Consider the following 13485-nt stretch of genomic DNA (forward strand, 5'->3'; position numbering starts at 1 on the left):
TAAAACCAGCTGCTAAAGTATAGTTCCTAATTCAGCTTTTTGCAATTCAGGGATCAAGCACATTTTCACAATGTGACTTGTATATAGATAATGTTATAGGATAATTTTCTAAGTTTCACTTAATTTTTCAGTGCGAAACTAACCTTTTGTTTCTCTTTTGTAATAAATGTAATATATATATATATAATCCATCTGTCCGTCCATCCGCTTTTCATGAGAGAACTACTTTTACAACTATAAGTTGCTTGAACATTCCGGTTGACTTTGTGACTTCTCTCAGCGCACTAAGAATCACAGTTCGCTTGCAGGAGCAATACATTTGCACTAATCAGAGACAGTGGCTGTGAGCCGAGAGGAGGGGGAAGCGGGACGTCAGGAGTAGGGAGCCAGGCAGGGTCCTCCTTACAGTCCCGATTCACTACTACGCCGGGTGGAGCCGTGGGGGACAGCTAATAGAATATAAAAATGAAAAGTGCTACACCTCCAGGAGACTAAAGCCAGCATCACATTCCACAACTTCTAGTCAGAGAGGATGTCAAATTTGATGACAGCAGTTGCTAATCTTGCTGATAGAGTTTGTCAGATTACTTGTCTATGAATCATATAGACAAGGCAAACTACACAACTTTCCAGTAAAGGTTCACATCTCCAAAGTATCTCATGCTCACCCCTTTTTCTGATAGTCAATAACATGGTGCCTGTCATGTCAGTGCAGTACAAATGATTTCCGGTTACCTCAAGTTCATCACCAATCTCTGCCCTTTCTTTTCTTTCTTCCATTCTTTTATGGTAAATAAAACAGAAAACACCAGACAGACAGGCCTCTCTTCTGTTTGCAAGGTCCAAAATATTTATTCTCCTCATTTCCTTGCAGCTGCGCTGCATGCACTGAACATCCAGGTGAGCATTCATTGGTTGTCAGCTCTTGCATACACAAGAGACCATCCCAACAGTTTAAGACAAAATAAAACATGTTTGAGTTACAAAGTAGTTGGACAGAGTCACTGGAAATCTGTGCATCGAGGCCTTGAGTTTGAATCACATCCCAGTCACTGTTCTCCCCATGCATGTGTGAATTTTCCTGGTTGACTGGCAACACTAAATTAGCCTGGTGTGAGGGAATGTGTGAGTGAGCCCTGTTAGGCACTGAAAACCCCTCCACAACACACTGATGCCCTGCAACTTATGCTCCAGTTCATGTATGGCTCTGGACTCTCCATGAACTGGAACTAGAAAATGTGGGTGCTAAAGTGGGAGAATGAATAAACAAATCATACACTGCGACAAGCTGGTGTCCAGCTCAGAGGTCCTTCTGCTGTGCCTCAATGCTGCCCCAGTGACCTTATGGTAAAACAAGTTATTTGAAGAAAAAAAAGAAAAGGATGGACATATATTATATATATATATATATTATATATATACTATATTATATATATATACTATATATATATATATATATATGCACAAATATATGTAGTGGGCCTGTCATAAATACAATATATCAACTAATATTCAACTGATAGGGAAGAGGTGGAGGATGCACCAAGCAGAACCACTGATTGTGATCGCAAAACAAAAACAAACACAAGCAAACAGCAAAAACCCGTGATTTCCTAGAAATGCCTTCTTTGTGGGCAGACTGGTGTTAATAAGCAATTTCAAAACACACAAAGAAGCAAGTAGGCTCGCAGTGCAATGTGGTGGTTAAGACTTTGGACTTTAAACCAAGAGATGTTATGTTCAAATCCAACTGCTGACATTGTGTGACCATGAGCAGGTCACTTCACCTGCCTGTGCTTCAACTGGAAAAACAAAAAGAAATGTAACAAACAAATAAATAAATATACCATAAATCATGCCTTTGTACAGAATGACCCTTCATCCATCCATTTTCAAACATTATTAACCCAGTTCTGGGTTGAGGGGGCCAGAACTTACTGCAGTAGCAAAAAACTGTCCAACCATACTGTATATACAATTTCTGACTCATGCTGGGAAATTTATAAAGCTCTTGCACAAAATGTGCTTTCCGATTTACAGAATGTTGCAAATTTAAAAAAATAGTCTTGTGTTCTTCAGCTCTTCACAACAAAGTAAAACCGCACTAACTAGGGTGAATGATTATTATAAAACTCATGATTGCTGAATACAGCCATTGACTATAGAATTGTGATTATTAGTTTCTTTTAATAGCATTAAAATGAAATACCTATTGTATATGACTGTCTGCATATACTGTATTCTGTATGCACAACCAAAACATTCAATTAAATTTGATAATAACATATAACAATATTTCAACAGCACTGTGGTATGCACAATGTTTAGTTTTAGAAAAACACTCACCAATTGCTAAGTGCATTATATGGCCAAAACACTAGAATCTGGTCCAGTCATTGAGAGAGATGGCATTCACTACATTCAAAGAATGTAGTAAGAATTTCATTTAACTTTGTATACATGACAATAATTACCCTATGATTATCTGTGGCGATGCAAACTTGCTACTTCTCCAGCAAGTCCCAGTTGGCCAATGCAGCTGTCATTCCCTAAGCAACTGCATCTCTGCTATTATCTTGGAGGAGGTATACCGTTACAAAGCATCTGCTTTTCAGTGTAAATTCCTCACAAGCAGAATGAACTATTAGGCTCAGGTATGCTTTCATAGTTCTTCTTGACCACAAATTAAGACGTGGCTGCATAATGTGTGTCTCTTGTTTGAGATTCATTTCAACAGTGAACGCAATACAATTCAGGAAGAATGACTATAGGAGGGGATGACTTGACTTTTTTTTGTTATACCTTCACTGTGCAGTGTTGATCTGAACCATTTTTTGCTAAATAAAACTTGATGGATTTCACTATCACTATCTGCCACCAAGAATTTGCTATATACAGGTATATGCGATATTGAATGAACAAGTAATTGCTATCTGTGTCAGCCCTTACGATACAATCTCAGTGCTGTTTGCTTTGTCATCATACTGCACTGTGGTTGAATTTCAGATGGCTGCACATATTTTCTGTGTTTGAGTATAGAGCTCCCACTTTCACACTTGAAAATACAGATGATGCTCTTCCCTTTGGTACTAAAATTACATTTTCAGTGTTAGATGATCTAAGTTCAACAGAATTCATACTGCTCAGATTTTTTGGAGGCTTCCATTGACAGAAGATAAATATACACTTCTTAAAAGAAGTTGCTAGGGACCAGACTGTTAAAATTCAGCACAACTGCCTGTAATCAGTCAAATGATGTGAATGCCTCCAATCTGCCAGTTCACTCACACGCTCGGCGGATATGTCTGTAATTGCTTACAGCACTCGTCTGCTGTTTAGAGCGGTTTCTAACTAAGAAAGCTTGATTTTTGACAGAGTACTAAAAGGAATGCAGTAATCATCACTTTTCACAATGAATATATACTTGAGTATAAGCCGACCCGAGGTACCTAATTTTACCTACAAAAACTGGAAAAACGTATTGACTCGAGTATAAGCCTAGGGTGGGAAATGCAGCAGCTACTGGTAAGTTTCAATAATCAAAATGAATACCAATAAAATTACCATACATTAATTGAGGCATTAGTAGGTTAAATGTTTTTGAGCATTTATTTCAAAGAAAAACAGTAAACTAGCTCTGTAAGTGGAGAAGAGGGTCAACAAAAACAATATGGTACTCTCTCGTGCGCACGCATGCGTGTGTCTCTCTCTCTCTCTCGCATGTGTGTGTGTGTGTGTGTGTCTCTCTCGCCTGACTCGAATATAAGCCAAGGGTGACGTTTTTCAGCACATTTTGGGTACTGAAAAACTCGGCTTATATTTGAGTATATACAGTATATTGAGGCAGCCATAATCAAAGTTGTGATTAATATATGATTAATTATGCATCCCTAACACATATTGTAGCAGTTGGATGCTAGGCAAGGATGATGTGTAAAAGCATGCATTTTTCTGAGCCAACCTGACTTTAGTTGCTCATTCAAACTGATCTTACCTCAATAATGTTTTTTTCCCTATTGTAGCATGCTCACATTTGTTTCAGCCACATAACTGTTTTTGCAAAAGGACCAAAAATACAACTACAAAAACTTTCTACATTACTAAACTGTAAATCATTGATTGGAACAGCTCATAGAATTTACACCTTGGCTGATGGTGTGCTTGTAATGTCACAGTAAACATGGCTAAAGCACTTTGGGCTGACACAAAAGAAGAGCAGTATAAAACTGCAACAAGTTACGAGGGACTGGAAGACACTGAAATGCACGAGGCAGGGAGTTAAGGAGCTCAATTTTATTACATTGTGATAACCACAATGTAGTTAACTGTGTCTCCTCATACAGAAACAGAATTTCAGTCCTTTGCTATGGCAAACAAAGCTATTTGTGTTAAAAGTCATCATAAAAAAAAAACACAGCAGCTGGACATTCTACAGAGTCCATGCTTATTATTAAGGATCAACAATTTTAATTACACCATGAAAGCAAGATGAATAATAACAATAATAATAATAAATTTAACTTATAAAGCGTCTTTGATATGCACAGTATACAATGCAAGGGAATCAATATCCAAAAGTAACCTTCCTCTGTCATCAATATGACCAAAGGCAATGACACGCTATCAACTAACCACAAAGACTCCCCATCTCAATCTGACCAATCTTTAACAGGGAACACAATTTTCCAAATTATTTAAAACAAACAGAAAGAGGTTACAATGACTTTTCATTTAAAAATATTTGTAAGAGAAACAATTTAACACAATTTAAACACTGGCTTCAGCTATCCTTAATGGTGCATTGATTAAGCAGGTTTGAGAATATTATGTTGTGTTAATGTAAAGTAATATTTAATATCCATGTCCACATTGAAAGCATTCAGTCATATCACTAAGCAAGCAGATAGAATTGTAGCTTTCACTATACTCACTAGTCATTGTGTTGAGTGTGATGGCATGTTGGAAGTTGATTAGGACAAGCAAGTAAAACCTTCAGTGTACTTTGTGCTTATGACCTGACGACTATACAAACCTATATCCCATATTAAATCATACAAGTTTCTGCTGACATCAACACTGTGTTCATAATTCCCAAAACACTCCTCCGTGGTTAGGCACCCCAACCCTTCCATAAACCCTTCATGTGTTCAGGAGAGCATCAACTCATTCAAGAAGCTTACAGTATTCTTGCTTACTCTACCCTTTTCTAAATTCTGCTTTCTTCTCAAACATTTCACTTTATCCAGCCCTCCAGTACAAGGTCCTCCACAGTCTAATTATATAGTACTTGTACAAAACCAACACACACCTTTCTCATTTTTCAAAAATCCAACAATTGACCCCCCCCCCCCCTCCCGATAATACAAATATATTTTTTACATCTAATTAACTGTTCAGTTGAGACAGACCTCAATCCACCTGCTGCTTTCAGAAATGACACAAATTTTATCTCATATCTTTCAAACACATTTCAAGACACTAAAATATAACACATTTAGTACTGGCACAGGATTGCACCATTTCAGGTTGAACAATATCTAAAAAGAAACATTTCCTTGGCAGAGAATCGGAATTGGTCTGGACAAAGTGAATTGGAATTTAAAGTACACAGTTCAGCTTTTAAAATCTTAAGAAGAAAAAGGGGTCAACAAGTGAATTAATTCTTAAGTTTTGTTAAAGTTGTGGTTCACATTCCATAGCTGGCCATGCAGCACTTTCTGAATTCAGCTTGACTGAGTCTTTTCATTTAGTTTCTGTGGTCTCTGCTAAAATCCAGAACTGAAAGAGAAAACAATATACTTTCCAGCCACTTCATTTTCAGCAATTTATGAAAGGCATTTACTGTAAAAAGTATAATTACATATTGATTGTAATGTAAAAGAGAGTTTCAGGTATGCTTAATATGAAAGAAATAAATTAGTTTTATATGTATGTATATGTTATAAATTAATACATTGTTGGAGTCAATTATTTCTAAAGAGATAAAGATGGCAGAAATTTCATTGGTTAGCTGAAATCACATATTAAACAAAATACAGCAACTGCTGCTGGGGCATTTTCAGATTCGAAATGGGCACAAGACTGTGATTTTTAACACTCAGCCATTGTTGTATTCTAATTATGTGACTCCATGTAGTAACAGTAGGCGACAAAGTATGTTAATTCCCAACAAATGGCGACATTTCCAAATGCACACGTGACAAAGCTTGCACAGACAGGTTTTATACATATTATGTTCTTGTGGTGTACCTCAAGTTCGTCACATCCCTAGGAAAAGAGGGCATGCCATTTGAGGAATTCAGTTCAGCTCAATATTGCACACAAATAAATAATATCCTATTATTCAAACATTAATAAGTGTGTTTCAGAAATGTGTCATTTTATGCAATTGCTTTTTGTGGAGGACAGTAAATTCCTTGCTTCTTGGTATGCCAACAAGGCCATCTCCTGCTTTCTGGTCAGTGCCACAGTCTCCAACCCATATAACATAGCTGATCTCACTACCGTCCTGTAGACCTTCCCTTTCACTCTTGCTGATACCCGTCTGTCACAAATCACTCCTGACACTCTTCTCCATCCATTCCACCCTGCCTGCACTCTCTTCTTCACCTCTCTTCCACAATCCCCATTACTCTGTACTGTTAATCCCAAGTATTTAAACTCATCCACCTTTGCCAACTCTACTCCTTGCATCCTCACCATTCCACTGACCTCTCTCTCATTTACACACATGTACTCTGTCTTGTTCCTACTGACCTTCATTCCTCTCCTGTCTAGAGCACATCTCCACCTCTCCAGGGTCTCTTCAACCTGCTCCCTACTGTCGCAAAAGATCACAGTGTCATCAGCAAACATCATAGTCCATGGGGACTCCTGTCTAATCTCGTCTGTCAACCTGTCCATCACCATTGCAAATAAGAAAGGGCTCAGAGCTGATCCCTGATGTAAATCCTACCTCCACCTTGAATGCATCCGTCACTCCTACCACAGACCTCACTGCACATGTGTAATTAATGATATTCTTGACCTGAATTTACAGACTGTTAAACTGAAAAAAGGCTCTACAGTTAACCATTGCAAACTGAGCCAATTATGATTCATCAAAAAAAATTAGAGATTTCCAGTTGTTTTGGAATATGAAAGTTATTTTTAAAGCTTTACAAAGTAAAATGAGATTTTCTACAAAATGAAAAAACAGATTTTGGCTCCAAAATTTCTTTGGGTCAGTTTTGCTACGCATCTTCCAATATTAAGTACTTGACCATGTATTTTTTAAAGATAAACATTAAATGTGAAGACCAAAAGCAGCTCTTTATTTAGCTCTGTATTTAGAACCACAATCTATATATCCACTGTGGGAGACAGGAGAATGAGAAAGCAAAAAATACTGCAACAAAAGAACTTTTAATCATCTGCCAAAAACTGCAAAAAATTGAGGCATGTTATGAGTGAAGCAGCTATCAGTAGAGAATGGGATTTTAAAAAAAGTGGTCAAACCTGAAGAAAATTGGTACCACCTAATTTAGCAAATCCATACAACTTGAATAAGTCATTTTTATGGTAGTATGTAAGTAGTTGGGAGAGGGTTGAGGATTGTCCAGGTTTCAACTGAGACACGGAGTTTCAGAGGGTCTCAAATATCAGAACATGGGTCTTTCTTTTTACAGATATAGAGAGTGGTGATTATATTGACTAAAATGTGAAGTTTTGGCTTAAGAATTTACTGCCTGGTAAATTGTCACATAATACTTAACTTTTAACCATGATTGTCTAATGGAAAAATATATAAAATAAACTTGTAATATAGCATTTCAGCCTAATTCTTCTACTTCTGATCCGTCAGGATATAGGAGTCACATTTTCAAAACTTTACCTGTACAGTTAATGACAGTGGCTAATTCCTTTTTTAGGCTTCACATCTTTCAAGACAAGGAAGTCTGAGAGAGAGAGTGGTGCCCCTAACCCCTTCACGAAGCACATCACTTCCAACCAGAGAGAGTAAATTGTCTTTCTCCCAGTTTCCACTGACCTTTGTGTCCTTGCAAACAGTTATGCCATATTAGTAGATGTCCCAGTTCACAAAATTAGCTACATTTAAAAACCTAGAAATACCCCAGACAGGGACGGTGCTACGCTGGGTACGCTGGGGCACATGCTCTTATTGTATGTCTGGAGATTGCCCCAGTCCATGGTTATAGAGTTCTTTTTGTTTGTTTTTTGTTGTTTTTCTTTTATATACAGTACAAATGTACTGCCAACGGAACTCCCGGCCAGGAGTGAAGCTGCAACTTGCTTATCTGCTGTTGACAGCTTAGCCCACTGAAGTACAGAAACACCCAATTTCAATGGGTTTCTATGAAGAAAATTGTCTACACTGTAAGTAACAAAACACCATCGTGAATGTGCATGAGTCAGCAGGCCTTCATACATGTCATTTTTATTTCATTCTTAAAGAAAACTGCCAATAGTCAAAACTATAGGTAGATAATTTCCTACCTGTTACCTCAAGATATTCATTGATCCACTTTCTTTTATCATTTTAACCCCTAAAAGCTTAGTGGATGTAGACTTCATAAAGAAGACAGCTGTTGAAAGTGTTCATGTAAGGATTTGCTGCTGTTTATAATTTATAAATACTAAACATTTGTAAATAATCCTATTGTATGTACCGTAGTAGTATGGCTGGGGATATAAACTGGGAGAAATCCTGTTCTTTCAGGTTTGAGGAGATAGAGACTGTCAAAAAATGAAGATTGACCAATGTCAAAAGTTTGGTTCAAAAGTCAAGTAACATGAATGGGTCTATCATTTGTGGTATTATATGACTTAGTGACTCGCTGAAAGCGCTGATGAATCTGGCATGTGGCCGCATCATGTGGTCTGGGTTTATTTTTGAAGATCTTGTCAATTTTGACAGGGTGTGTAAGAAACACCAAAATTAAAGGAACATTTCAGTTAGGGTTTCTCAACTTGAGGGTCGCATCATATTTGTAAAGTGTGTATGTGTTTGTAGGGGGTTTGGTTGTTGAGAGTCTTGACTTCAATGAATATATAGCTAAACAGATGAATTTATTATGAAACCCACAATAAAGGAGGGCTATCTTTTTTTTTAACCTCACTTACTTTACTGTTATGAAAAGTGATCTTTTTTGAGCCTTCATTTTTGCTGAAGTGGGTCACAAAAATGTTAAAATCAGAAAAGGTTTGCATTAGTTAAAGGTTAATAATCTCTAATTTAAGTGCATTAGCACTTTCAAGCATACTTGACAAATTAAGACTGGAACACCTGGGTGCACAGTTTCAGGTGGCAAAGCACAAAGAAAAGCTGAAAATGAATGGAGCTCTAGTCAAGGGTCTAACAGATGCAACATCACCGTTGTGTTGCCAGGAGCTGGCAATCAGGGGACCTAATGAGAGTAGAGATTTTTCCAACAGGGGGAGATTTCAGAGGAATTACAGATGTCTTTGTAAAGTGTGATGATGTTTTGACAGCTCACTTTGCAAGTATATTTTTTTCTCAAATTGTGGCATGTCATGGACTATAAAAATGATTTTATTGTTGAAAATGCTGCTGTAGTTCTGCAGGAAATCAAAGATGAGACCAAATTTTATTTACCTACATGGCAAGCAGATTATATTGTGTACAGCTGTCTGTTATGCTGACTTGTATAAATATAGCTTGCTTAATTCGGGAATGTTTTATTAGATTCTCTGATGTATCAGGAGGATGTGATGCAAAAACTCTGAAAAGATCTCTGGTGATATAATTAAGATTATAATACTCCTTGTTCATAATAAAGCTAGCATGTGCCATTATAGATTATGTTCTTTTTGTGCCCCATCAACTAGCTACTGTGACCATACTATGTCCTACAAGAAAAGGAACCTGGAACCACCACTGGCCCCAGAGTCAATATCTTCTTTCTCTTCTGTCACAAAGATTACTCTGCCAAATAAATGTATTTCTTTTAATCCTGTTGCAACTGATGATCTTTACAAATTACTGCTTCTCAGCTTACAACTATGGGGACTTCAAATGCACACAGTGTGGTATAGCAGGTCCGCAGCTTAGAAGAAAAGGCCAGTTTTTAAATAAATAATCTCCACACTTGCGGCTTATAGAGGGGGTGTGGTAGTGTGGCCGGAGTGGTTCTTGGACGCAACGTGGTGCGGGCATTTCCTCACTTAAGTGCACAGGTGAGGAATCGTCTGTATCTGTAATTGATGCTGGGAGCTGCTAATCGCCGCATCTATGCCATGTCCCCATTATAAACAGGAGAAGCGTGAGTGCGGAAGACGATCAGGGGAAAAAAAAAAGAGAAAACAGAGGACAGAGGTTAAATAGGAGAAAAAGCAGGACGCGAAGGAGCTGGTGTGAGTGAGTAAGAGCAGGCTCACTGTAGAAGGACAGGCAGCTGGGAGAAGTGATCCTTAGCAGGGTGTTTGGCTGGCACCCAGGGGAAAACGATTGTGGTCACTCCTGCCGAGTTTTGCAGAGGAGCAGGAGTGACCACAATCGAGGACAGCTCACCTGGTAAGGTCGCAGCAGGCAGCAGGAGTCTGAGGCTTGGGAGGTGTAAGCCCCAGCGTGAGCGCCCAGCCCTACAGAGCCAGGGACCGAAAGGCGACCAGACTCTTAGGAGAAGGTCAGCTGCAGGTAGGGCGACTCCCCTGGTGCATGGCCCGGATGGGAGAAGCAGGGGAGCCGCCAGCTGAAAGCGGAACCGGGTTTTGTTTTTAAAAGGACTGCTTCCAGCCATTGTTTTAACCTCATTTTGATGGATTATTTATTAGATTTTAACCTCCACATTTTCACTGTTTTTAATGGATTGTTTATTTATTGACTTTTAGAAGAACTGTACTTGTTTTGAACACTTTTTGCTTTTGACTGTTTTAAATCAAAGCACTTCTGCACTTTGCACCTTTCCCCTTGCTTTGTTTTGGTGTTCTCATTGTCCATCTCATCCGGTTACATTACCGACGGTGTCGGGTTCAAGAGCTCCCTAAGAGGAAGTGGGAGCATGGAGCTGAACCCGCATTGTAGATGGCAAAACTAAAGATAGTAGAGCACATAATATGACACTCTTTGTCACTGTTTATATTTATTCTGGTTTATATTTTATCCTTAAGTGCAACTGCTAGGAGTAAATAACCCTTAATGGTTTTCTAGACTTTGAAATTCAAATTGGTAGACTATGCAAACACAAAGAAGAAAAATCAATGGTACATTTTTAAACAGTAAGTGCAGTGACTTGGAGACCAGAAACCATAATTGTGCAAGGATTTCAATTAAAAGGAAGCAACTTAGACTGTAATTAAGAGCTTGAAGTGAAAGACAACGCCCACTGTGTTACTCCTACTGGACAACGCAATTGTATCAAATTGAATTAATGCAATTTTTTTATGAAATAGCAAATTATACTGAAGGAATAGCAAACCGAAATTCAGCAACGCACTGAGCAATAATACTCTAAAAGCATCTCCATCAAGACCTTTTATTTTATAGATTTCAAACTTGTCAGTCAATAGAGCCAATGGGGAGCTATTAAAAATCAACAGAAGCACACAAGAATCAGAACACAGAGTAGGAGGTCAGGAATTGGCTTATGTTCCCATCTTATAGCCTTTTACTAGTTCACTATATACTAATGCAGTCTTTAGAACTCTCCATTTTATCCCTGTTAGACAGGATAATTTGCATTGAACTGTTTTGGTAAATGCTTTGTGCTGATATTCACCGTCAACAGCCACTGTATATAACATAAAACTGCAAACTCACTCACCATGCTGTGGCCAGTCCAGTACAGGAAAAATCCCTGAGAGTCGACCTTCAATGTAACCAAGTCCCGAGTGGATGGATCCTGAAGTAAATGGGGAAAAAGAGGAGAAAAAAAGTGAAGATACAAATTAGTGGTCACTTGCTGTCACCTTTACTCAACATAGAGTGACATTTTAAGATCCAAGCACTCCAGCCATACACTCGGCCTGATTACATGTATGAAGTAAATAGAAACATCAGTGTGTAATCAGCGTAACTAAAGAGGTGATTAACAGCATACCACACTTTGCCTATCTGCCTGTCCAACAGCAGTAGGCAGCCACCTACGGCAAGCCTGTCAAAGTCTACATATTCACATTCATGACATCGATTTAAATTTATCTGGCTTACAGTGACATCATAAATCATCTTATTCAGCATCACAAGTTACTTTTTGTATCTGTTCTGAAAACTCTACAGAGAATGAAGCATTGGCAAGGGCAACTGCTGCATTACTGGCTTCTGCAGCTATGTATTTAGCTTCATGAGTAAAAAGTCAGTAGAGTGGTTATTCATCTTTAGCCAGGGTAGCATATTAGGAGCCTTTGATATGCTGGTAAATACCTGATGAATATGAAGGATTCACAGGTCATGCAAAATCAAGAGAAATATGTCTCACCTAAGTCACCTCAGACCATTCCAAAGTGAAGTTATTTCAATAGGCTACACTGCAGAAATGTATAATCACACTTCTGATGCTTTGTGAGCATAATTAAGACCAAAAGAAACCTTTGTTAAGGTTGTTACATAACAGTATATGAGTAATAGGTGCATTTTAACAGTACTTAAAATGAAGAGTTACCATAATCATTTGTTATAACTAACATGCCCCACTGTTTTTGTGGTTTTTATTCTGTTTTACATAACGTAATAAAGTGTGTATGCATAAAAAACATCAACAGAAAATGTTCTATGGTGGTTTACAATAACTAAATATTCAAAGCAGTTGAAAAGACTTTTTATAATAATAAAAGCAAAATATTTTATAATAATAAAATTTATCCATTCATCTACCAAACGTTAAACTGGTGCTTTGCAGTAACATGACTTTACTCAATTAACATCAGAATTGCCAGAGAAACTATTCTTGGATGTGATACTAATTAACTTTAGGGCAATACTTTAGTAAAGGCTAAAGTGGTACATGAGAAGCATTTCTTACTGTATACTAGATAATAAATGTTGAAGGCAACAGTGAATTACCCATCACTGAATGTTTGTGGAGTTACCCCTTGAAATTTTACAATCAAAATAAGTGCAGTGGCCCATTTTCATTTGCTTTTGGTCATGTCAGGTCTGTCTTAATTGCTTGAGATGCAGCTGGTAAGGGTTCCAAAAACGTCAAATATTTAGGTGAATGCTGGCAAGCACATTACACACAGCCTTGTTTACATCCTCATTTTGGCTTTTATTTATTTAATACCCTTGGGAAAGTATGGCAGTTTAAAGATAGGATTTTAAAATCTAAAACAAGAATAAATGTTACAAAATACATAAAATTGTCCATATAAACTTTTTTTTGGTTACAATATTGTGATATATTTCCCTCTGTTTCTGCTTTTCCACAGTTACCTGTACTGAGCAGCCCCAGACATACCTGCTATTTATAAATTTAACAATATGTATAATATAGAAACTATTATGGACCATAACTGCACAACAAATGG

The 13485-nt window shown here is 37.7% G+C and overlaps 1 protein-coding gene across 9 annotated transcripts in view; it reads right to left on the bottom strand.

The window, feature by feature from the left end:
- Positions 1 to 13485, bottom strand: part of plcb3 (phospholipase C, beta 3 (phosphatidylinositol-specific)) — a 357037-nt gene that overhangs the window by 198492 nt on the left and 145060 nt on the right. The window contains exon 2 of one of the 9 annotated variants that reach the window (XM_051920110.1): positions 11784 to 11861. The exons of the other annotated variants lie outside the window; for them this stretch is intronic. Within the exon in view, the coding sequence (XP_051776070.1) occupies positions 11784 to 11861 (78 nt within the window). The remainder of the gene's footprint in view (positions 1 to 11783; positions 11862 to 13485) is intronic. 9 annotated transcript variants of the gene reach the window in all.

Source organism: Erpetoichthys calabaricus, chromosome 1 (genome assembly GCF_900747795.2).
Source record: "Erpetoichthys calabaricus chromosome 1, fErpCal1.3, whole genome shotgun sequence".
In the NCBI taxonomy this organism is placed as follows: Eukaryota; Metazoa; Chordata; class Cladistia; order Polypteriformes; family Polypteridae; genus Erpetoichthys; species Erpetoichthys calabaricus.